At 46.6% G+C, this 26692-nt stretch overlaps 1 protein-coding gene across 2 annotated transcripts in view; it reads left to right on the top strand.

Annotated features, from left to right (window-relative positions):
• Positions 1–26692, top strand: part of CACNG5 (calcium voltage-gated channel auxiliary subunit gamma 5) — a 60950-nt gene continuing 34258 nt past the window's right edge. Inside the window, exons 1-2 of one of the 2 annotated variants that reach the window (XM_083727817.1) lie at positions 1–186; positions 3549–3652. In XM_083727817.1, coding sequence (XP_083583943.1) covers positions 3642–3652 — 11 coding nt within the window. In that variant the 5' untranslated portion in view covers positions 1–186; positions 3549–3641. Of the gene's footprint in view, positions 187–3548; positions 3653–15412; positions 15989–26692 lie in introns of those variants that run through there. The other variant, XM_083727818.1, reaches the window with a different exon arrangement.

The raw sequence follows: 26692 nt of genomic DNA, 5'->3' as shown, positions 1-26692 counted from the left end.
CTGGAGAGCCAGCGATTCCCCGCACCTGCTGTGGAGGAACAAATGCATTCCTGACCGTTGGTTTGGAAGTGCAGCTTGCATCTGGCCTTGTTCGAATTTGGTGCTAAATGTAAACGGTGCTGCTTTCGGCTCAACAACTCAATGTTGTTGATATGTCACCACAGAAAGAGATCTCTTCGGCAACAGGTACTTTTCTCTCCTGTTGGCTTCCATCTTTGCTCCTCAGTCTCACTCTGTTGCCTTCTCACATCCCTTTTCCCTGAGTCCAGTGTAGTTATTTGTGTTTGTCAGCTGGTCCAGGCAACTTTGCTTAGACCTTGCTATATCTGCTGCCGCCTGCTTCCCAGTGCCCTTGGTATTTTTGGGAACTGGCAGCAGGCCCAGCCAGTTATTGGCTCTCATTAATTCCACTCAGAATCATATGGTTGACTTGGTACTCCTTCAAACGTGCAGTTTAGGCCCATGTAGTTTAGCCATCTTTTTGTCCACTTCTTACCAGCCATTTTGATTTTTCTCCCCACTCAAGCTGTTATCCAGTCATACAAATGGCACTCAGCTGCAACCATTTGAAGAGCTGCTGTTGCATTTTAGTGCCAGAATCTAAAGAGCCTTGAGGTCAGAATGTGGTGGCTGGTACTAACTTAGGTGTGTTTTAAGGCTACCATGACGAAAAACCACATCCTCTGTGAGCTGCTTGAGGCTGAGATTCATTTTCATAGACCTTTCCTGCTTTAAACAAACTTGTTTCTATGCAGAAAGCGATGGACAAATCAATCAGTTTTGGACAAATCTCTCAGTTCCTTATTTTGCCAGAGGTTCAGTTTTCCACATTTTTGTACACCACTTTCCAATATATATTGTCCTCATGAAAATTCATTATTATTTTAAGGCATCCCCCCCCCCAATCCACCCATGTTCATATGCAATATGATAGTGCATGAAATGTGTTGATTTTACTAATATTTGCATTTTATGAACCCTTTCTCTGAGACTGTGTGTGTGTTATCTGGTAAGACAGCTGTGTCACAAAATTTAAAGAAGTGTGAATTTCCAAGGATAGCTGCAAGTTGGTTCTCGGGTTGTTTCAAGAAAGTGTGAATTGGGTAGGTTTACATTAACACAATGTATTGTTGCCATGGTCTCAGGGAAGTACAAGATCAGAGTCTTCAACTCAAATGAAAGCTTTTCTTACGCTTTCCCCCCAACCATTTTTGTTTTCAACTCGAGTATTTGGGTATAAAGTACACAGAGTGGATCTGAGTCACCGTTAGCCTTTCCTACCCTCAAGTATATATATATACTGCATATATCTTAGATCCATTTTACACCTTCCACAGGGCAAAGCTAGGTTTGGCACCAATCCTGGCTCCCTGAGAAGTGTACCTGGCATGATACAAGGGATTGCAAATTTGTCTTCATTGCATTCACACTTCCGAACATTTCTAGATGTACACTCTAAAACCCAATATGTGAAGAGCCCCTGAGTGACCTGACTTCAGTTTCCAATTTGCACTCATGTTCTGACTCCCATCTCCACATGCACTCCAAGTTAACAGACTTTTTGTGGGTTATTGAATTTTGTCTGCTGGGCCGATTTTATGTATGGGGAGGAGAAGAATATAGCCAATGCAGTTCCTTCTTTTCCCAAACATCCTCTGCTAAATGGGCTCTCAACAGAGAAAAATCCAGCTGTTTTCCACCACAGGGCCTGCAGAAATCTCTGCAATTAATGATTCTGAGACTGTTTAAGTGTCCTTTCTTTATATGCAGTCGGGTGGGATTAATGTAATTTATTTTTTGCGCGCAAGTGGTACCCCCCCCCAACCAGCCTCCCCCAGGAGAGGAGTCTGAAGTGGAGCTATTACTGCATAAATGTGCAAAGACACAATGCCACTGATGTCCTCTCTGGCTTTCCTCTCGCCCCCTTCTTTTTGAACGCAATGCAGCAAGGGACAGAACTGAAAGACATCGGATGGCAATGTTCTTTTTGCTGGCAATAATGCAGCATCCCTTAGGAAAGCTGGCATCTGCTGACAGCTGCTCTGAAATGCTTATGCTGCAAACCTATCTGACCTGAGCTGCGTGGAGAACCTCCAGCTTAGCTCGGATGGGTACATTCCCAGACGTGCGCCTCGTGGCACGCTGACTTCAGAAAACCCCACGCATGCACGCACCTTGGAACTGAGCGCTGCTTTAACATAAGCCACCTCAGGCAAATGTGGGGGTGGGGGACAGAGAGTTGAATATGTATTGGCAGGGATTGCGGAGAGAGGGAAAGCCCGTTCCAGACAGTTATTGGGAGGAGAGGGAGAGTTCCCAGGGAATGTCTTCAGAGAGGGCAAGGACAGGAGAGGTTCTCACCAGTGGATGCACGAAAGCCCTGCTGCACGGAGGAACTTGAACCTCTTTGAACCTGGTGACACCCCCCATGCCTGTACAATACCCTGGGATCACCACATAACAGCTTATGTACTGACCATGCAATAGGAATTCTGCATAGCATTTGTGCTGCTGCTGCTGCCTTCTGTAGTTTTCTGGTTCAGCAGCCAGGCAGACCACTGACTTCCTGCGGATTTGACATGCCAGCAGGTCACAAACTGCTAATATTGAAGTTGTTTTATAGGTTACAGTGGTACATACGCTTCAGGTTACATACGCTTCAGGTTACATACTCCGCTAACCCAGAAATAGTGCTTCAGGTTGAGAACAGAAATCGTGCTCTGGCGGTGCAGCAGCAGCAGGAGGCCCCATTAGCTAAAGTGGTGCTTCAGGTTAAGAACAGTTTCAGGTTAAGTACAGACCTCCGGAACAAATTAAGTACTTAGCCCGAGGTACCACTGTATTGTTTTCTTAACTTCTGATTCTCTTAAGTAACCCCCACCCCCATACAGCAGGCAGGCAGGCTGTGTTGAGGTTGTTTTTTTGTATTGCTTTTTTAAAAAGTTAATTATTCATTGTCCTTTTTTGTGCGTGGGTGGGGTGGGGGGAGAAACTCCAAGTTTGGGTCCTGCTCCACGGTGAATCAGAAAATCATTTCTGCTGACTTAAGTTGCAGCTTCAGAGTTGCGTAACACAACTTTGTGGGTGTGCAGGCAGAAATGTGCCGGCGTGCTTTGAGAGTGACAATAGCCCAGCCCTCCCACCTCCCACTGAAGTCAGATGAGATCTTGATTAGTTAGTGTTGCTAAATACCATAAATCAATATTTATGTTAGCCTGCATGAGCCCCCCTGGGAAAGATGAATTAGCATTAAAGCTTTTTGCAGTGCAAGGGGGAGAGAAAACATGGTTGCATCAAAGCTCAAAGTGGGACAGTTCATCTTGTCTCCAAGGTGTTCAAACGGCCCCTTTCCAGCCCAGGTCCCTAGGTACTCTTTCGTGTTTGGATTTCAACTCGGCCCCAAGCAGCGACTGCAGCATTTCCCCCTTTTTTGATGCTTTGTGTAGCCATGTCTCCTGTGCTTTGAAGTCTCCTCTTCCACTTGGCATGCTTTTCTCCATGTTTCATTGTGGAGAGCTGATTCCAGCAAATGCCCTTTCCCTATGCAGAACAAACCCAGTTCTTAGACAATGAAAAGGCCTGCTTCTATTAGATTCCTCACCCAACATACGCACAAACAACCATTCGTTTGAGGTAGATACATGTCCACAAGGTAAGTGCTCTATGATATCCACAGCGGAATGCCTTGCTGTCAGGAGTGTGCATCAGATTTGGAGGAAAGGCAAATCCTTAAGTGGTTTCTGGCCAGTTTTGGAGATATTCCGGACTTGTTGGGGTCAAACTGTGCTCCCTCTGTAATCATGTGGCTGATCAAAATCAGGGGCCTCTCAAAGTCCTGGGAGCGATTTGGAGATCAAAACAAAAACCTGCAGGCACTGTATCTGCAAAACCTAAAACGTGTCTCTTTCCCCAGGCTTGAAAAGAAGGGTCTGTAGTTTTGAGCCTAGCTTTCAATCAGAGGGAATGATTATCTGAGGGCTCTCTAATCACACTGCTGATATGGAGGGATGTTAAAGTGATGTTGTCACCTGCTTCTTGTGTGCTCTGTGCTCCTTGTTAATTCCGACACAACCACTCCTGTCAAATCAGCCTCGCAGCTGTTGCTTTCTGCAACTCAGACTGGGTTTGGTACGCCTGCAAATGGAATCCACTTCTGTCAAAAACAAAACGGATGTCGCCATTTGTTGATTTCCCCATTATAATCAGGTGGTGGTGGTGGTGGGGAGACATGAAATTCGGCACTCTGGAATTGGGATTCCGATTCAGACCCAAGCCAAATTTCTGCAACGGTCTGAGCTGAATCAGGCTCTTTTCCGAAGCACTGAATTGCAGTCTGTGCTGAATCGTGTGGTCGGTGCTCAATACTGGTAGCTGTCTTCCTGCCCTTTATAGAACACATTATTATTATTATTATTATTATTATTATTATTATTATTATTATTAATTCCACTTATACAATACCCTATACCCGGAGGTCTCAGGGAAGTTCACAACAAGACCACAAAATATAAAATCAAACCAAAAACAGTAACCCAATAACTCCCACCCCCCAAAAGCCACATTTTAAAAGGGTGTTGGATGTCAATAAGATCAACCTAAGGCCTGGTTAAAAAGGAATGTTTTTGCCTGGTGCCTAAAGGCAGAACAACTGTAATGTAGTAGTGTACAGTGGTACCTCAGGTTACAGATGCTTCAGGTTACAGACGTTTCAGGTTACAGATGCTTCAGGTTAAAGATTCCACTAATCCAGAAATAGTACCTTGGGTTAAGAACTTTGCTTCAGGATGAGAACAGAAATTGTGTGGCAGTGGTGCAGCAGCAGCAGGAGGAGACCCCATTAACTAAAGTGGTGCTTCAGGTTAAGAACGTTTTCAGGTTAAGAACGGACCTCCGGAACAAATTAAGTTCTTTACCCGAGGTACCACTGTACTAGTGAGCTCAGTATGTTTTTTGCCCATCCTAGATTCTAAGGGCAGGGGGAAATGGAATATTTCTGTAAGCCAGCCCAGTTCCCAGTGTTCTTGACAGCTCTCAACGCCAGTCAAGCTATTGTGACGAAGAATCAAAATCCTGAATGGGGCTATGCAAAGAGGAGTAGGCTTGCTGCTTAGTAGCAAGAGATCAGGTTTAGCCCCACCCTGTGGTGTATCGCTTACCTTCCCCCATATAAAGCACTGCCAGGGCCGGCCAGCCCATGAGGCAGACTGAGACAGCTACCTCAGGCGGTAGAATCCAAAGGGCGGCGCTGCAAAAGGCTGCTGTCCCACCACTGCTGGATAAGTCAAGAGAAGCGGCAGTTGTGGGTTCCATCAAGAACTTGCCGGAAGCAGCAGCTGCTTCTTGCTTCTCCAGTGCTATTGTGGATGTCCTGCCCACCTGCTGTGGCTGTGGCAGCGGCTTTGGGGTTTTGATGAGATCTGGCAAGAGCCCTGTAAAAACTCACAAGAGCCCTGCAAGATCTTGCTGGGCTCTCACGAGATCTTGACAGAGCATGGAAGCTACACCTCAGCGTGACTTCAGTAAGCAAGGCTTCAGTGCGTTTGTGTGTGCTCATGTTTCCCATTTTGCCTCAGGCGGCGAAATGGGATGAGCCACCCCTGAGTACTGCCCTTAGGAACACAGTTGTGTTCAGGGCAAAACCTGCTCACAAAAAATACTGCAGCCCCACAGGGTACAATATCTAAGCAGCCCCTGCAAGCATAGACAGGCACACAGCAAATTACCTATAAGACATGGCTTCCGTGTGGCATGCCCTGTTGTGTCTTGCCCAGTGGCGTAGCATGGGTTGTCAGCACCCGGGGCAAGGCAAGTAATTTGCACCCCCTAACTCGTGGATTTTAGGAGGGGCAGAGAGCTGCGAGTGCGAGCGCGCCCCCCAGATGTTGCGCCCGGTGTGGCCGGCACCCCCACGCTACGCCACTGGTCTTGCATCATGAACTTAATCTCCCCACCAGCCTTTGGTGGATTTAACAAAACTGAGCTACTTTGCAGGGTGGTTGAAAAACACCGTCTCTGCTCAAGCGCCATCTCTGCACTATTAACTGTGGGCTGCACAGGTGGCGCTGTGGGTTAAACCACAGAGCCTAGGACTTGCCGATCAGAAGTTTGGCGGTTCAAATCCCCACGATGGGGTGAGCTCCCGTTGCTCGGTCCCTGCTCTTGCCCACCTAGCAGTTCGAAAACACATCAAAGTGCAAGTAGATAAATAGGTACCGCTCCGGTGGGAAGGTAAATGGTGTTTCCATGTACTGCTCTGGTTCGCCAGAAGCGGCTTAGTCATGCTGGCCACATGACCCGGAAGCTGTACATCGGCTCCCTCAGCCAGTAAAGCGAGATGAGCGCCGCAACCCCAGAGTCAGCCACGACTGGACCTAATGGTCAGGGGTCCCTTTACCTTTACTTACTTTGAAGATCAAACCTATCTATTCTGAAGGAAATCAGCCCTGAGTGCTCACTGGAAGGAGAGATCCTGAAGCTGAGACTCCAATACTTTGGCCACCTCATGGGAAGAGAAGACTTCCTAGAAAAGTCCCTGATGTTGGGAAAGATTGAAGACACAAGGAGAAGTGGACAACAGAGGACGAAATGGTTGGACAATGTTCTCAAAGCTACCAGCATGAGTTTGACCAAACTGCGGGAGGCAGTGGAAGACAGGAGTGCCTGGCGTGCTCTGGTCCATGGGATCACAAAGAGTCGGACACGACTAAATGACTAAACAACAACAACAACTTTGCAGAGCTGTTGTAAGCCACAGTCTTTTGACAACAGCTCTCATCTCCACCCCAATAATACAGAGGTCACCATGAAGGGTTGTAATTGCATTGTTGTTGGTAAGGCTTTTAAATATATAATTTTATTACCTTTTCTGGAATAAGGTTGAGAGTGCCTGCAAATTAAAACTCACGTAGGCCGGCTCCTCATCGGTGGGGAACCTGTGACTTGTATTTCCAAAACTTTTTGTGTGTGTACACACACCAGCTGTGGCTTTGTTACCTACGGGGTTCAAATCCATCGTGTCAAATTGCAGCAGTGACGTTAAGACGCAGCATTTTGCTTCTCCAGGCAGCGGTGAAGCATTTCACTTCTCTAGGCAAGTCGCTGGGTAGATTGTCAGCCACGGCAAGGGCAGATCATGAATAATGAAGCCAATGCATTTTGAGCCATTGTTTTATTAAAAAGACTTGGAGCGACTAATTTGTCAGATCCGAGGAAACTGCTCATTACCGCACATCTTTGGATGAGTTTCCCCTTTTTTATTTTTGTCCTGGGAAATCTCTGCTCTGCTGACTGGTATTGAAAGCTACAAAACTATATATTTATCTTCTGTGCAGCCTCTCCATTGCTGTTTAATAAATAAAGGCTCTTGCCTACATCCCTCATGCAGTTGCCAAGGCTGCTGAACTATCCGCCTCTGTAGCCTCAGCTATTCAGACTCTGGAAATGGGAATGCTTTCAAATGAACAAGACTCTTAATTCCAGAATAACCAGAGACTCAGTCCCTCAAAATTGAATACATAAGCCCCCACAGCTTATCAGAAGCCGGATCCTGGCCTGCATCCTGCTTTGGCAAATGGGCATGCAGGCTGGGACTTGGGCTGTGCCAGGGGGCAGAGCTGACAGAGTGGGAAGGCTTCCATTGGGTCCGCCCCCTGACCATTTAAGCAGCCCACACCTGGGGCACTACGTGTTTGTTCCTTCGTCGGATTTCTCCACCCACTCGTCCTGATAGTCAAGGACCTTGCTGTGGCTAGGGTGGTCGCTGTTTTTATGGGGCCAGGTAGGAATTGTCCACCGGGCAAATTGGCTCTGACCTGGTGGTTTTTTGCCTACCTCACAGCAATCGTCACAACTGGGTTGGGCATTAGGGCAATCCTTTGTCTTGGATGGAGGGGAGGTTGTAGTCTCCACGTGCCCCTCCAAACACTGGGGTATCTCATCAAAGGGATCCGGGGGGAGTGGCCATGTCCGCATGCCCAGGCGGGGCCAGGGCCAAAGGCACTCTCTGTCAGGAGCTCGTCCTGCACTCGAGTAGGACCCTGGCAGAGACACATGCCCGACTGGCATGTTCTCTCCCTCCTGGTCGTTTGTTTGGAAGCTTCAAAAGCTTTCTTCTGCCCAAACATCACAGCGACCGATGCCAACAGACACCAGCACACTTAGGGATCCGCAGAGTCACCGCAGCTTGCATAACAGACCTCAGCAACTCAGCATTTTGGCTAATCTACTTTATTTACATATAAGCACACACAGAGCACTGCAACATGGCTCCCTCTCTCTCTAGCATCAGACAGCAAAGAGAAAGAACAAAGGACAATAGCCCCACTTCATGGAACACAGTAACACAAACATCCTGTCTCCGTCACTTCCCACTTTGTGGAGTTAAAACATACACTGTCATGTGATAGACAAAAATCCCATGACTGCAATCATGGAGCAGGAATTCTAACATCCTCCCAGTCGACGGTCCCTGCGGGGGTCACCCTATTTGATGTAAATCTTAGCGACCCCTGCCTGGAATGACCTACGTGTCACTTCCGGTGGGCGGGCCAGAAATATTTCAATTGCTCCATGCCCAAGCCAAACCCCCTAGTGCTGATGTCAATATGCTTGCAAGTGAAAATATTGCGCTGAAAAGTAAGAGCAGGACCCAATTAACTCTCAGGAAGTTTCAGTCAAAAGGTATATGGTTTTTCAATATGGTTTAGGCAGTTTGTTGTAGGTATGGAAGCTAAGCACATTCTAGCCTGGTATAATTTGTGTACGGTATATGCTATCCCTGACGTTTCCTGTCATCAGTGCTATAGAGGTTCCGGAACTCGCCATGAACTCCTCCCTCATTCTCTTATAATGGAAAATTCTAAGAAGTTCTGGAACTGAGTTCCGGCAAGTTCCAGCTGGGGAAAAAGCCCTGCCTGCCATTTAAGCGCTCAATAAGCACATAAACGGGACAAGTTTCCCTCATTTTTCCCACTGCATATTCTCTGCTTTCCAACTGCACAATTTCCCCCCAGCTGCATATATTTTTTAATCCAACTGCACACTCAGCCATCCTACCACGTGACTCAAATAACACTCCACATGCCAGTTTGACTCCAGGACGAGGGTCAAGTGTACCCTTGGCACAAAATCCACTTCTGAAGGAGAAAAAGGGGGCAGTGTTGAAGGGAAGGAGCAAAGGGAAAAGGGGGAGCTGAAACTCGTGGTTAAATTTATTTTGAAATGAAAAAATGGGGGGAAAGGAATTCATCAATATGCAAGTTTTATATCCAATGTATTCATCCTGGGATAATTCCTTTTTACGGAAGCTCTCGGATTTTACCTGTCGCTTCTGCATTCAGATAATTGGAAACCTGAATCACTCTGAAAAGTTGGGAGCTTCAAAACATGCCAGTCCAGATGGCAGGCTACTATGCCTGTAAGCTAAAGTGAGAGAGAGCAGGGAATCTTTTTTTAACCATCACCACAATACTGAAATGCAAATATATCTACTTCAGTACACAAATTGCCCTTTAAAAATGTGGGTGATTTGGGGGGATTATTGGGCGGTGGTTGTTGTTGTTGCTTTGATTGCACATTTTGTGGTTTTATTCTGTAAACCACCCTGAGACCTCTGGGTAAAAAAAAGGTAAAGGACCCCTGACAGTTAAGTCCAGTCGCGAACAACTCTGGGGTTGCGGTGCTCATCTTGCTTTACTGGCCGAGGGAGCTGACGTTTGTCTGCAGTTTTTCCGGGTCATGTGGCCAGCATGACTAAGCCGCTTCTGGCAAAACCAGAGCAGCACATGGAAACGCCGTTTACCTTCCTGCCAGAGTGGTACCTATTTATCTACTTGCACTCTGGGTATAGGGTGGTATATAAATTCAATAAAATAAATAAATAAACTGTGACAAAGGTTACCATGAAATACTGTGATGTCCTCCAACTTGGACAGCTTTAGCAGGGGATTAGACAAACTCATGGAGGATAAGGCTAGTCATGAATGCTGTATGAGGTGGGCCTTTGGCGTGATCCAGAAGGGCTTTCCTATGTCCTTATGACAAAATAAATGTAAGCCAACTTGGATCAGAGAACAGTTAACATATATGGAGTCATAACCCCAAAGACCTATGAAGTAGAGGACAATATGGTTACTTTTCTAACTCAGGAAGCATGCCCTCCCAAGAATCATAGGATTTCTTCTTAGGTGTATATTTCAAAAATGGTAGATTACAGAGCAGAAATCTCCATTCAGTGGTGCCACTAGGGAATTTTAGATTCTAGAATTAATGGTCTAACTGAAATTGTTAAACAAGCAATTAACATTCCCGCCCCAAACAATTGCAATCCCTTTTTTCATAACTGCTTTGACATTCCTAATATGTCAGAGCAAAGAAGAAACCAAGTGTTTTGCCAGCCAAGTGCATTTTTGCAACGTCGACCGCCATTTTGCTTTTCTCTGCCTTCATCCTCTCCATTGCTTTCAGCAACTTGTTCTTACAAATCTGCTTCCCACTCAAGGGTTAAATCAGTCACAGTGATCTGGATCTCAGTCTGCCTGACTTCATGTTGCATGCTAATCTTGATATTCAAAAGCTCCACAAATTCAGAAGTTCATGGGAACAGCTTTAAACTTAGTTGGTCACAGATGGGTTAGTGTGCTTTCTCCCTCACTCGGAGTTCTAGTGAAGAACTTGTGCCTTTCATGTGCAATAATTCTTCTGCGTGTGCAGGGTGTTTCAAATTTATTATCAAAACTTAAACATTCACTTATTATCAGGTTGTATTCAAGCTGAACTGTTTCTTGATGTGAGGAGGAAGCTTCATTCCAAACCAGAACCACTTCAGCTCCTGTTGGCTCCCCCTACCCACCATCATTTTAGGTTTTTATTTTAAGTGCCAGCAATCTGGTTCCATCCCAGTTCAAGCAGAGCACATCCCTTTTCTACAGACCCAGCCTGTCCTAAATTGCTCCCCAGTGCCTATCTGCTCCAAACTCTGCCTCCCAACATTATTGGCTCTCCAAACATTGAGACTACGTAATGGCACCCGTCCAGCTGGCAATAATAATAATAATAATAATAATAATAATAATAATAATAATAATAATAATAATATTTATACCCCGCCCTTCCCGGTTCAGAAAACTGGGCTCAGGGCGGCTAACAACAGATTTAAAGCACTTAATTGATGCAACAAAAAACAGCTTAAAATACAGTATAAAACGTGCATAACAATAAATTCAGAATTCAGAAATCAATTTGGGGTGGGGGGAATCCATCCAATAAACATTAGATGATCACCAGGGCTAGCTGGCTAAATTAGTCCTATTTGGGCCGGTGAGGAGGAATTCCTCTTTCAGAGGAAGCTACCTTGGAGGTTCTAGCTTTTAGCACCCTACCTGGCAACCTAAATTTTGCTTCCAGGACCATCCACTCTGAGCTTCCCTGATGTCTGGGAGGCAGGGTTTTGTTTTTTTTCAGCCGGAAGTCGCTGGAATTCAGTTCCATCACCTCTCAGCCAGTGTGGTGTAGTGGTTAAGAACAGTAGTCTCGTAATCTGGGGAACCGGGTTTGCGTCTCCGCTCCTCCACATGCAGCTGCTGGGTGACCTTGGGCTAATCACACTTCTCTGAAGTCTCTCAGACCCACTCACCTCACAGAGTGTTTGTTGTGGGGGAGGAAGGGAAAGGAGAATGTTAACCGCTTTGAGACTCCCTCGGGTAGTGATAAACTCCTCCTCCTCTTCTTCTTCTTCTTCTTCTTCTTCTCCTCCTCCTCCTCCTCCTCCTCCTCAGGTGGGTGCCATTCCCATTGTAGGAGAACAAGTTCATGATGAGTCCTGGAACCTCTTTTTCTAGAAAAATAGCACTGCTGGGTGGTCAGGAGGAGGTTGAAGTAAGGACCGCAGGAGTTAAGTGAGTGGCATAATCTCCCTAAAAACCCTAGTACTTCAAGACGCCCATAAAAGTGCCTGGCTTAAAACCGTCTATCAAAAACTTCACTCTTGTGGCCTATCCCCACAACAGCTACTCACTATGGGCCCTACTAAAGCAAACAATCTAATTGGTCAACGTCTAAAAGATATCGAGCATCAGAACAACCTGGCCACTATAAGGAAATTCTGCCCTTGGTAGGTTCATTTTCCACCTCTCCATTTTGATTCTCTGGCCCCATATCTGCACAAACTTATTATCCCAAAATACAGATGTGCTTTTACACTTGCAAGACTGGATGTTTTGCCATCTGCAGTACTTGAGGGTCGATTCCAAAAAATCCCACCTGAGAAACGTCTTTGCCCCCTTTGGAGACGGTAGCACCAGAACAGCAGCACACGTCCTCCTGTCTTGGACTCTCTACAAAGACCTGAGGAACGAGATCTTCACCCCACTCGTACTAACCATCCCAGGGCGCTCAACCACTGCCACAATGTCCTTTCTTCTGTCAGATCAAAATAATCAGATAACAGCAAAGGTTGCTAGGTTCATAGCAGGGGCAATCAGAATAAGGGCCACTAATTGACGGCTGATTCAGGACTTTAAATTGTGCTCTTATATCAATTGTTTTTCTGCGTATACTGTAATGTTTTGCTGTTGTTATGGCCATTGGCTAATGCGAATAAAGTTTTATCTTTATCTTTAATCTCCCTAAAAAGGGACCCTCTGGACACAAAACTCTATGGTGTGAAAGAGTGCGTCGCTCACATCATTTCTTTAGGGTGCAGCCTCAAACTCACTGAAGGACTCTTGCCCCAGATAGAGAGCTGAAATATCTAGAGCTCTCCCTGGACACAACTCCGGATCTTGGATGTAGCTAATATTGTACGCTGATAGTGAAGTTCCCTGGACTGGTTGATGTATGCTTGAATGGCATTTGTTTCTCTTCATCACTGCATTATTCAACACTTCATGATTCACTATTGTTTGCATGTTTGTTTGTTTCATTGATGCATCACCTCCCATGAGGCATCCTGGAGAAAATATACAAAGTCATAAAACATATATAGAATAGCTGCATATATAAAATCAATTAAAACATTGAGTCAGTACTTTGCAGTTCTTTTAGAGCTGTGCTGTATTTTTGTCCTTCCAGGCTGTGATATTTTACGTTTTACACTTTCTATTCTTTTTTCCAAGTTTGTACCTCTTAACAAAATCAATTTAAAAAATATTAAAATTAGCTTGGGGCAATTAAAACACTTGCATCTATTAAAAAAACTTTCTTTTTAAAAGCCATAAAAACAACAATGGCACACAGAGAAAATCAATACGGATACCAATTAAGATAAAGATTTCCATTTAAAAGACTTGTTGAAAGAGGAACGTCGTTGTTGTTTAATCGTTTAGTCGTGTCCGTCTCTTCGTAACCCATGGACCAGAGCATGCCAGGCACTCCTGCCTTCCACTGCCTCCCGCAGATTGGTCAAACTCATGCTGATAGCTTCGAGAACATTGTCCAACCATCTCATCCTCTCTCGTCCCCTTCTCCTTGGGCCCTCCATCTTTCCTTTCCCAACATCAGGGTCTTTTCCAGGGAGTCTTCTCTTCTCATGAGGTGGCCAAAGTATTGGAGCCTCAGCTTCAGGATCTGTCCTTCCAGTGAGCACTCAGGGCTGATTTCCCTTAGGAATGGATAGGTTTGATCTTCTTGCAGTCCATGGGACTCTCAAGAATCTCCTCCAGCACCATAATTCAAAAGCATCAATTCTTCGGCAATCAGCCTTCTTTATGGTCCAGCTCTCACTTCCAGGAACGTCCTTAGCAGGGACCAAAAAATCAAACAAAAAGGCTGTGCCTGTCCAATATATAGGGGGTTCCAATGAGCAGGTATTGCCACACTAAAGGCCTGATTCTTGACATACAATGGTATCTCTGGTTACGAACTTAATTCATTCCAGAGGCCGTTCTTAAGCTGAAACCGTTCTTATCTTGAGACGCGCTTTCGCTAATGGGGCCTCCCGCTGAGCACACACCTTCGTCGCACGGCTTCCGTTCACATCCTGGGGCAAAATTCGCAACCAGTAGCAGCTACTTTTGGGTTAGCGGAGCTTGTAACCTGAAGTCTTCATAACCAGAGGTACCACTGTATTGACAGAATGGTATCTGCAGCATGCTCACTCCTGCAGAATGCAGGGACTGGTTGGCTACGTAAGGGCTGAGGCGATCCAAGTCCCAAACTATATAGGACTTTGTACAGCAATACCAACACCTTTAAGCTACCCTGGTAGTTAAATGACAGGCAGTGCAATCATCGTGTCAATTGCTGCCGTTGAAAAGTGTTGTATATAAGGTGTGGCACGCGGTGTTTTGTCTCTGTCTGTTTACTCACATGTGCAAATCATCACTTGACAACAGAGTCTCAAATGATGGACATGCAAGCAGAAAGGTTGTAAAAGGTAAAGGGACCCCTGACCATTAGGTCCAGTCGTGACCGGCTCTGGGTTTGCGGCGCTCATCTCGCTTTATTGGCTGAGGGAGCCGATGTACAGCTTCCGGGTCATGTGGCCAGCATGACTAAGCCGCTTCTAGCGAACCAGAGCAGTACATGGAAACACCATTTACCTTCCCACTGGAGCGGTACCTATTTATCTACTTGCACTTTGACATGCTTTCGAACTGCTAGGTTGGCAGGAGCTGGGACCGAGCAATGGGAGCTCACCCCATCGCGGGGATTTGAACCGCCAAACTTCTGATCAGCAAGTCCTAGGCTCTGTGGTTTAACCCACAGCACCACCCGTGTCCCAGAAAGGTTGTAATCCCTGCTTAATTACTACCACCCCAAGCTTTAGTAATGTCCCAAAGTTGCAAAGGACCTGGATAGATTTTGGAAGCTGACTATGCCTTGTAACAAATTTTCAGCCATTTGTGTAAGCCTTCAACTGCGGAGCACGGCCATAATTCTAGCATATTTTTGATTATCATAACCACACAGGGCATGTTTCATCCAAGGTTAGAGAGAGCTAGTTCTCATTCCCTTAACTTCTATAAGAGAGTTAAACATGTGCTTTGAGTATCCTATTGAAATGAAAGGGATTTCTAACTGGCATGAATCATACCTTCGATTCTGTTATTTATTTTTTAAATACGTCTATAGTTTAAATTTTATTTGTTTGTTTGGTATACTGCCCCACTTGCTAGATCTCAGAGTGGTTCCCTGTCGTTTTTTTCTTAAAGAGCTTTTACAGATGGGGGCGGGGGCGGGATTTAAAAACGGAAATGTACTCATTTCTTAACAACAACAAAGAGAGAGCTCCAGCGGTGGTTGGTTAGGTTAGGATCTCCCATTAAGGACCCTGCTGGTTCCGACCTTGTTGACCTTCAGTGAGGCACTTCTTGGATCTGCTGGGGCGGGCGGCAGATGACTTTTAGATGTCGCAGGGCATTCTCCATCAGCCTGCCGGTTATTCCAGGGGGGGGGGGGGCAAGAGGAGGAGACCAGGAAGGGTCTCCTCGCCCCGTCCGGCATCCTTGAGCCTGTTCCAGCCTCCGTCCTCTCCTCCCCTCCGTTCTCTCTTCGTGGAAGCGAGCCCTCGAGCTTTCTGGCTGCTGTAACTCAGCAGCGATGCCCAGGACTCCACTCCCCTCCCCTCCGCGTCCTGGGTGCAGCTGCCAAAGAGGCTGCCCAGCCGAGGGAAGCCTTTGTGATTTGGGGAGGGGGGGGATCTCTGCAGCAATACTCCCCGCTGCCACCAGCTCCTCCTGCCGGCACGCCGCCTTCGCGCCTCTTCTCCTCTAGGGGGCCCCCCTCCCTCCCGCGCTGGCCGCCCCTCGAAGCAACGCCCCGAGGGGAGGCGGGCGAGCGAGGGATAAAAAGCGCGGCGCTGGAGCAGCGCGGAACTCTGCGCGCCCTTCCAGCGCTCCAGTTAGAGACCCTCGCAGCCGCGCGCCCCAGTTCCGCTGCCTCGGATCGGAGCGTTGCCACCCCGCATCCTAGGGGGAAAGGGGCGCGTCTAAACTGTGGGGAGCTCGGGTCCTTTGCAAAGGGGAGCTCCGGACTCACCTGGCGCCCAAAGGTAAGAGCTACTCCCTCTTTGAATTGGCGAGGAAGGGAGGAGGGTGGCAGCCGATGCGTCCTAGGGAGAGCGCGGGGTGCAGGGCGAAGAAAGCTTGGGGCTCTGCTGCTTTGGAGGTGGGGGTCGCAAGACGTTTGTGGGGAGGTGTTCATTGCGCCTTGGCCATGTGCCGATCAGCAAAGAGGACTCTGCGTTGTGTGTGAGAAAGAGAGCGATTCTGGATTCCTGGGCTCGTGCGCAACTTTGACTCCCGCTTTGGGTGCCCTCGGTGTTCCCTTGGATGTGGGGATATTCCAGACAACCACAGTTCCCCTTGGAGGCTGTAGGCGGTCCTGGGGTGAGACCTGGCGAGAGTGGAGCGGCGCGGCGTGTCACGGGGACCCCGACGACTCGATGCAGGCGGTTGTCGCTTTTATTGGAGCATCTGCGGAAGGACAGGGTAGCCGAGAACCTCTCACTCTCTCCTCTCTGGTCCACACACGCACCTCACCCTGTAACGCTTGGCGACTCTGGGGTTTAGCTGAACGTGTGAGCGGTCTCCACTGACCTGCACTTGTGAAAGTTTTGCCTGCGCTTGTGAACCTGGGAGGCTGGTTCAGGTGCGCAAGCCACCGCCTGCTGTTGCAGTTCTTGGGTGACCGTGACTTAGCTGTGGGTAGTAGTAGGGGCTGTGGAATGGTGGCCTCCGGAAGGCAGAGGCAACGCTGTTTCTTCTCCCACTCCGTCTGTGGCACTCCAATAAGCAAAGCTGCGCTCCACTCACCAGCAGGACACTACCAGTCTCTGAATAGGGATGGAGTCTGTAATCCCTGCAGTTTTTCACAAGTGGTGGCCTTTGAACCTTGACCTTAGCTGGGTCCCTTGCATGGGTGTAGCCAGGGGTGCAGGGAGGAGCAGCTGCTCCTCCCCCAGAATCAAGTAATATAAATACTTAACTGACTAATCAGGTCGGTTCTGCACCCCCTCCCCCGACAAAAGTCCTACCCCCCCCCCCCAAATCCTGGCTATGCCCATGGTCCCTTGGAAAGCTCTCGCCACGTGGCAGGGGTGACGGACTGCTAATAAACGACAACAGGAGAAGCTTCTATACATAAGTTTGTTTCAGGTGAGATGGCAAAAGCAGCACTTGCATTTAGCATCAGCCGTCCTGGGAATGAATGCAGAGTTATTCCACTTTCACAGGAGCCATGCCTGAGTGAGAGACTTCCCAAGAGTAGTTTTGTTTGCTTGTTTGATAGTTTACTAGATTTATGTCCCGCCTTTTAGGCAGCTTGCTACCCAAGCCGTATACTAAGATTCCAGTTATTGAAATAATAACATTGCATTAAGTGTAGCAGTGGCAGATCAGCGTCTACAACAGCTCAGCTCCATAACACCACCTGAATGCAGACCACCAGAAGAAAAAGTCTTTATGGTTTTCCAAACGGTCATGTAGAACATCCCCTGGGTAGGACTGAGAGAGATGCCTGCTTGAGACTCTGGAGACCGTGTAGACCAGGGTTTCCCAAACTTGGGTCTCCTGCTGTTTTTGGACTACAACTCGTATCATCCCTAGCCAGTAGGACCAGTGTTCAGGGATGATGGGAACTGTAGTCCGAAAACAGCTGGAGACCCAACTTTGAGAAACCCTGGTGTAGACAATACTGAATGAGATGCACCAATGTAATGCAGCTTCCTGTGTTCCAAAACAAGGTATCTCCCTGGATATGGTGTTCAAGAAATGCGGGGCCACCACAAGAAAGACTCTGTCCCTGGTGCTCACCAGTTTAACAACTCTCACCAGTGGAACACAAAGCAGGGGCCTCAGATGCCAATCTTACAAGTAGGGCAGGGTGCAGATACAGTCATACCTCATGTTGCGTTAGATTCATGTTGCATCTTTTCAGCTTGCGAACGCGACAAACCTGGAAGTGTATACTTCCAGGTTTCACCGCACACGCAGAAGTGTTCTGCACGCTTCGCACATGTGCAGAAGTGCTCTATCATGCTCTGCTCGTACACAGAAGCGCCACTCTAGTTGCGGACTTTTCAGGGTGCGAACGGCACCCCGGAACGGATCATGTCTGCAACTAGAGGTACCACTGTAGCTTCCTCAGATAGCCAAGTCAGGCTTTAAATCAGCACGTTGTGCTGGGTCCATAAATAAACAGGCAGCCGATCTAACTGGTGTATAAATAGCATGTGATCCAAACACCTGTTTCCTAAAAGTGTGCTAACTGCCATATTCTGCAAGTTTCCAAACCGTTGTTGTGAAGGTGCTTCCAAAGGAAAGCAGAGAGGATCTCCACCGGCCCAGACTGTGCCTCGTATGGGGCCAACTGGTAGAGTAGAACAGTCCTGAGTTCAACAGGACTCTTCTCCTTGCCCTGCCTCAAATAGCATTCCTGCTCCCCATCATTAGGAGTTTTGCTTATGAGAGCTGCTTCAAACTTCTTATGGTTCAATGGATGCACACCCTGCACATGTGCATTGTGCCCAAACCAGATGTGACTTGAAAAAAATGGCAAAACAGCCCTAAAAGAGTCCAGAAAGGGCAAAAAACAAAACAAAAATACACAGCAACAGTGCCTAGCAATCCCACAAGCCTTTGCAAGTTCAATCCCAGGAGCCCTTGCACTGACCATTGAAGCCTGTGGAGAGTTGGAATTTTTGAGCTTGGAAGTTTGGAGGGTAGTGATTGTGGTGGAGTTTGGCATCTCATAAGTGCTGCTGGTTTCTTAAAGAGTTTTTCCAGGGGTTCCAGAGGTTTGGAGAGTGTTTGCAGGCTTTCCCAATGGTGTTTCAGATATACAGCGGTACCTCGGGTTACATACACTTCAGGTTACAGATGCTTCAGGTTACAGACTCCACTAACTCAGAAATAGTACCTCGGGGTAAGAACTTTGCTTCAGGATGAGAACAGAAATCGTGTGGCGGCGGCAGCAGCAGCAGTGGGAGGCCCCATTAGCTGAAGTGGTACCTCAGGCTAAGAACAGTTTCACGTTAAGAATGGACCTCCAGAACAAATTAAGTTTTTAACCCCTGGTACCACTGTTTGTGATTTCACTTAACCACGCGGGGCTTTGCAACGTAACCCCCGTGTGAATTGGGAACTGCCTGTCTCTAGTTTCCACATGGTTTGCTCATTTATATACCAAAAAAAATATTCCTTGAATATCGAAGGTTTCCTTAGATTTGGTTTTAAGTATTAGCATATGGGTTGCTGGGGTGGGTGGCAGTGAACTACTCCTGACACATTTTTGTTACACCAAACATGAGAAAATGTACTTTCACATGTAGGAGAATGATATTTTGGACTATAAATCTGCTAAGAGCCATAAAAATAAACTACCACTGGTACGTGACTAGTTTAGAGGAATGAAGCATTTTTTTTTATCCCCAGAAAGGATAAAATTAGCATAGTACAAGTTTAGGAACATTGGCAATTAGCTGATTGTTTTTTGAATAATGGTCCTTAAATCAATGTAATGTTGGAATGAAAAGTTTTGTGACCTAATATTCTGACCCAAACAGATGCACAATCCATCCAGTTAAGTACTTCAAAGTGGAGGGTGTGCTCAGTGGGGCTTACTCCTCGGTAAGCCTGCATAGGATTTCAGCTTTAAACTCCCATTGAGTTTGATGGGGAAATTGAGCTTAAATTTCTCCTACTTACAACCTGCATTTGAGGTTCATTAAGACTGCAGCTGGGACGCGGGTGGTGCTGTGGGTTAAACCACAGAGCCCAGGGCTTGCCAATCAGAAGGTCGGCAGTTCGAATCCCTGTGACGGGGTGAGCTCCCATTGCTCGGTCCCTGCTCCTGCCAACCTAGCAGTTCGAAAGCACATCAAAGAGCAAGTAGATAAATAGGTACCACTCTGGCGGGAAGGTAAACGGCATTTCCGTGTACTGCTCTGGTTCACCAGAAGCAGCTTAGTCATGCTGGCCACATGACCCGGAAGCTGTACGCTGGTTCCCTCAGCCAATAAAGCAAGATGAGCGCCGCAACCCCAGAGTCGTCCATGACTGGACCTAATGGTCAGGGGTCCCTTTACCTTTACCTTTAAGGCTGCAGCTCTCTACACGCTTACCTGGAAGGAACTCTCATTGAATTCAATAGACCTTACATCTGAGTAGGCTCACTTTTCTTGGCATAATCCCCGTTAACTATTGAATTACTCACTTCCGTGTGAACATACATAGGATTATGCTGTTTTTGGATGAGGAAATTTAAAACATTTCTGTACCTTTAGATCTCACATCTCTTCCTTCGTGGGACCCAAGCGGTATTGGGAATAACAGCTCTCAGCACCATTAACAAGCTCCATCTCCCAGAATTCTTTGGGGGAAGCCATGGATGTCAAAAGTGTACCATAGTGCTTTAATGAAGTGGTGGCCAAACTTGGCCCTCCAGCCGTTTTGGGACTACAACTCCCATCATCCCTAGCTAACAGGACCAGTGGTCAGGGATGATGGGCATTGTAGTCCAAAAACAGCTGGAGGGCCAAGTGTGGCCATGCCTGGCTTTAATGTATGCTATGAGTGGCCTTAGCCTTAGACGAGGCCTTAGCCTTAGTAGACGAATACTAACCAGTAAGCAGTGGCCTTGTGTAGGGAGGGCCAGAGGGGTGATGCTCCCAGATGCATGGGGGTGCATTTTGCTCCTCCCCACCCTGCCAGCCCCATGCTGCTGCACCCCTACCCACCCACAGCCCTTGGCGGGTGCAACACACATGAGTCCAAGGAGCATGTGTGAGGATGCAACAGGGACACACCCTTCCTGTTCATGGCGCAGATCTGTTCCATAGTCCTCACACAGCCCTGCAGCATCGCAAAGCATTTAGGGGCTGGCAGCGCTGTGTGAGTGCGCCCTTCAGGTGTGTATGCCTGTTTGTGCCCGCCAAGGGTCACAGGTAGGTAGGGGCACAGCACAGCCCCGAACCTGGGCACACGTCAGGCACAAGCCATGCACGCTACGCCTCTGACAGTACGGTAGTCAAAAGGTTGGTCGCTAGTCATTGCTGCCAATACTGTGGTACCTTGGGTTAAGAACTTAATTTGTTCCGGAGGTCCGTTCTTAACCTGAAATTGTCCTTAGCCTGAAGCACCACTTTAGCTAATGGGGCCTCCTGTTGCCGCCGCACAATTTCTGTTCTCATCCTGAAGCAAAGTTCTTAATCTGAGGTAATATTTGTGGGTTAGCGGAGTCTGTAACCTGAAGATATGTAACCTGAAGCGTATGTAACCTGAGGTACCACTGTAGTCACTTAGCACTGTTTCTGCCACCGGCAAGGTTTGCTGTGATTGCTTCTACGTTCCTTGCTTACACAGATGTGTGTACATGTGCAGTTGTAAATATCTGCTCATCTTTATACAGAATAATAGGAAAAGCTGTACTGAGGCATGAGCAGCTGGGTGCGGAGGGGCGGGGGAGCGCCCCGCCCCCAGCACCATCGGGGAGGGGGTACTATCGCGGCCACCCCCCCAGACACGCACCATGCACCTGCCACCATGCCGGGTGCCACGGCCCCACAGGCAGCACTGGGACATCTGTCAAGGGCCTCTTGTCCATTGCTTTCCCTGCATGCATAGACTAGTATCCCAGCCTTCCCAGCCCACCATTGCTTCACATTAAGAACCTCTACGAAACATTCCTCTTGAATAAGGCTCTTCAAACTGCCTGGGCAACTTCTCTGATGATATCAGCCTGCAAAATGGATGAGTTTGCTTTCTTTCCCAGAACAAAACAAAACAAAACAAAACCCCATTCATCATACTTGGCACTCCTTGGCGCTCTATCGCAACGCCGGTTTGAACGTGCTGGTGTTGCAAGGCGCAAGGTGTCCGCTTATGTATTTGCCATTCCCCACCCCTCCCAGAGAGAAAAGCATTTTCAGCTGCATTCGCAAGGTTAGCAGGCTGACTTCTCACACATCGGTTCCACTGCTTTTTAAAAATTTATTATTATTATTATTATTATTATTACTGATTTTATAATATCAGTATTCACAAAGCAAAACCTATCACATGCGTCATTTCAAATATGTTAGATGTGCAGGTTGTTTGAGGTTTTGTCCATTGCAGACCTATGCCCTTCCTCTATAATAGGGTTTCCAAAACTTGGGTCTCCTGCTGTTTTGGACTACAATTCCCATCATCCCTTACCAATGGTCCTGCTAGTTAGAGATGATAGGAGTTGTAGTCCAAAAAGAGCTGGAGTTCAAAAACAGCTCTATAATTTATTTATTCATTTATTTCATTTCTGTACCGCTTTATATTTTTAAGAAAAATCTCAAAGCGGTTTATGGCATATTAAAACATCAATAAAACAAGCCAGAATCAAACATTTCTGAAGAAAGTCAAATATAGAGTATACAGTCAAAGCAACATATAGTCATACCTCATGTTACGTCCACTTCATGTTACGTCCTTTCAGGTTACGTCCCGTGGCGACCCAGAAGTACCGGTAAGGGACCCAAGCACCAGAGCACTCTCCCCTCCTGTGGTTTCTGCCAGCTGGTCTGCAGAAGCATCACCATTGTTGGTGAGTAGCCTTTTGTGGCCCTCTCCTCTATGAAATGGGACACGGGTGGCACTGTGGGTTAAACCACAAGAGCCTAGGACTTGCCGATCAGAAGGTCGGTGGTTCAAATCCCCACGAGGGAGTGAGCTCCCGTTGCTCGGTCCCTGCTCCTGCCAACCTAGCAGTTCAAAAGCACGCCAATGCAAGTAGATAAATAGGTACCGCTCCAGCGGGAAGGTAAACGGTGTTTCCGTGTGCAGCTCTGGTTCGCCAGAAGCGGCTTAGTCATGCTGGCCACATGACCCAGAAGCTGTACGCCAGCTCCCTTGGCCAATAAAGCGAGATGAGTGCCATAAACTCAGAGTCCGCCACGATTGGACCTAATGGTCAGGGGTCCCTTTACCTTTACCTCCATGAAATGGTTCCTTTTAGACTTGCCTTAGTCCTTAATTCCACTGATTCTAACAAACGGTATCTAAAAAAATGAGTTAAATGAGATTTCTTGCAATACAGGTTGGAATTGTTTTTCTTTTATTTCTGTTCATTCTGTTAAGTGCCCTGGGCTCCTTTGGGAGGGAAGAGTCCTTGAGAAATGCAATAACAATAAAATGATAAATCTTGTACAGAACAGATGCTCATTGGGAGCGCAGTGGTTTTCACCTCTGTCTGCCTCCCACAATATATACTTGCATAGCTATGTGCAGAGACCCTCCAAGTGCCCCTATTTTCCAGGGACAGTCCCGGTTTTACAAAAGCCGTCCCAGTTTCTGATTTGATTCTGGAGTATCCCACTTTTCTTTAGGATTTCCCCATTTTCACTGGAGAAATGGAGTCATGTGAACCCCAAGTCAAGGAGATAAACTATACAACCTTTAGAAGACATATAAAGGCAGCCCTGTACAGTGGTACCTCGGGTTACATACACTTCAGGTTACACACGCTTCAGGTTACAGACTCTGCTAACCCAGAAATAGTACCTTGGGTTAAGAACTTTACTTCAGGATGAGAACCGAAATTGTGTTCTGGCAATGTGGCAGCAGCAGGAGGCCCCATTAGTTAAAGTGGTGCTTCAGGTTAAGAACGGACCTCTGGAACGAATTAAGTACTTAACCCGAGGTACCACTGTATAGGGAAGTGTTTTGAGGGAGTTTTTTAAATATTAAATGTTCTATATATATTTTGGAAGCCACCCAGAGAGGCTGGGACAACCCAGTTACATGGGTGGGGTATAAATAAATTATTATTATTATAATTATCATTATGGACTAGGATGTCCCTATTTTCTTTTTTTAAGAATAATTTTTTATTAACCGACCAATCACATCAAATCAAACCAAATTACATAAATTCCAAATTACACAACCGAATTTTAAATTTTTGTTGGGGGTACCCATATTTCAAGTTCCAAAGGAGATCCAATCAACTTCTTGCTTCTTACTGCTGTTTTAATGTCCACAAATCTAACCTTATGATGTTCACAGTACTATCCAGTCCTTTCTTATTGTTTTTCCACATCTCTTGTTGTTATTTTCATATATTTTTCCTTTCTTTTTGTGACCTCTGATAGTCTCCACAAGCTGGTTAGAACAGTTTGTAATCCTGCGTGGATATTATTTTTTTTATCCAGTAGCCATATCCAGACGTTTTCCATATAACATCACTTCCATACATCAAAACAGTCTTAGTGTCATTAATCTTCACCAATCTGCCTCCTTTCTCAAAACCTCTGAGGAGATTCACCAGGAATGCAATCTGAAAATAAGTCCGTTCCTCCTCCCGGCTATAAATCCTTTGGCAAGATGGTGACTCCGAATTAATTGCTGCGCCATTCCAAAAGCTCTTATTGCTTCTCAATCTCCATAAAGCATACTTTTGGTTAAAGTTTATCTCCACACAGACCTTAATCATCCTGCTTGGGTCAGTTCAACCGATGATTCTAATGAGGAGGGGTTCTTGTAAATCACATAGAAGGAAAGTAAAAAAGGTTTCCCCCATTCAGTCCTGTTGTCAACATACCCAGCCTTTGGTGTATCTTCATCGTAAAATATTCCTGTTTCTCCAACCCGTCGTTTTCTTTCACAGAGGTCACTTAAATTAGCAGACTTCACTCCCCTTCTTCACTTGAAATATGTGCATTTGCTTCTTTTGTAATTAATTATTCCAAATTGCTGCAGCTAGTGCACGATCAGAGACAGCATCCAGGAGAGCCGAGGTCCACATGGGAGCATTCTGCCTAGGGCCCTCACCCCCTTCTTTTGAATTAGGGGGTGATTTATGGGCACAGCAGGCAAGGGCAGTGTTCCCCATTTCCTTGGGGCAACAAGGGAGGCTGCCTACTCCCATAACAGCCTCTTAATTACCCCGTGTGGGTTGGAGAGATGGTATTGTCGACCATCTTCCAATGCGCCCCTAGTGGCCCCCAGGATGTCCCTATTTTCATTGGAGAAATGTTGGAGGGAAAGTGTACCTGTTCTGTCACACATGTGCACAGGTGTGCACTCCCTCTGACACGATTACTGCATCAGATTATTCGTTGTTTCAACCACCACCATCTTGAGCTAGGGGAACATTTGCCCTACTTCAAAGAGGACAGGCCTCTCTTTGAAGGAGTGTCCAGTTGAAGCATCTATTAAAGATAAAGAACCACTGCAAGGGAGAGCAAGAAAAGCCTTGAAGTGGATACATGGGTAATCTGGAATCTAAAGGTAAAGGTAAAGGTACCCCTGCCCGTACGGGCCAGTCTTGACAGACTCTGGGGTTGTGCGCCCATCTCACTTAAGAGGCCAGGGGCCAGCGCTGTCCGGAGACACTTCCGGGTCACGTGGCCAGCGTGACATCGCTGCTCTGGCGAGCCAGAGCCGCACACGGAAACGCCGTTTACCTTCCCGCTGGTAAGCGGTCCCTATTTATCTACTTGCACCCGGAGGTGCTTTCGAACTGCTAGGTTGGCAGGCGCTGGGACCGAGTAGCGGGAGCGCACCCCGCTGCAGGGATTCGAACCGCCGACCTTTCGATCGGCAAGTCCTAGGCGCTGAGGCTTTAACCCACAGCGCCACCTGCGTCCCAATCTGGAATCTACACACACACAAATTATTGTTGTTGTTGTTGTTGTTGTTATTTATTTGTATCCTGCCCATCTGGCTGGGTTTCCCCAGCCACTCTGGGCGGCTTCCAACAAAGCTTAAAAATACATTAAAATGTCACACATTTAAAACATTTTTAAAAAAACGCTGTGAAAATGCTTTTCAAAAAAAATCATTTTGAAAAATACATTGAATTTTGCATAGCTCATTGTCGCCATCTATTGTCACATTTGTATATCGCACAACACATTTAAAACGTATAATTTGCAGCTGTGTAGCAGAGCCCCAGGTCACAGTCATCTTCGCCATTCTTGGTAAGATTTATTATGCTTCTGTTTAAATCACAGCAATTATTTCTGCATTGGTGTATAGCCATATGAATTAGCATGCACAACATGTAACTAGTCACCCTACTCCTTGCCATATTTACCCACATTTTAAACCACAAATAGAGGAAAATAAAGTGGGTGGGGATGAGAAATCTATAGGCTAGCCTTTGAATTGGCATTCTGGCAGGCGTTTGCCTGCTAAGGTCTTACGGTCTTGCTCATTGCGGCTTCTAAATGGATGTTTGATGTATGTTTGCTGTTGGATTCTTTCCATCTCTGAGATATATATATATGGAGGCTAGACACCACACCCCCTCTACAGTATTTATAGGAACTCAAACATTGAGATCCCGCTCTGTTCCAGTAACAAGAAGCCGAAAGCACCAGCCTGAAGATGACGAGTGAGACCTCGTCGAAACGTCGCCTAGACACCCCAACTTTTACACGGGAAGACACCCGAGGACACCAAAACCTGCATTCCTGTACCCGTGAAAATCTACGAAAGCAAATATATATATATATATATATATATATATATATATATATATATATATGTGTGTGTGTGTGTGTGTGTGTGTACTGTGGTTTTAAAATGTTGCTAAAGAGCCCTGAGTAGTACATTGACATTAGAAGGGCAGGGATAGTTATTTCTAGATAAACAAAATAAAATAAACAAGGGGTATTCCATTCAGTCAGCCTTACCAACAAATGTGTGGCCTGGATGTTAAATGAAGTATAAGTAAAATAATGCCATGCCAGGCCATGTGTTTTTAGGCTGGAATCGGCAAA

Source organism: Podarcis gaigeae (genome assembly GCF_964106915.1).
Source record: "Podarcis gaigeae genome assembly, chromosome: 2".
Lineage (NCBI taxonomy): Eukaryota > Metazoa > Chordata > Lepidosauria > Squamata > Lacertidae > Podarcis > Podarcis gaigeae.
Note: the sequence above shows the minus strand (reverse complement) of the source record. Positions and strands in the feature narration are given on the sequence as shown.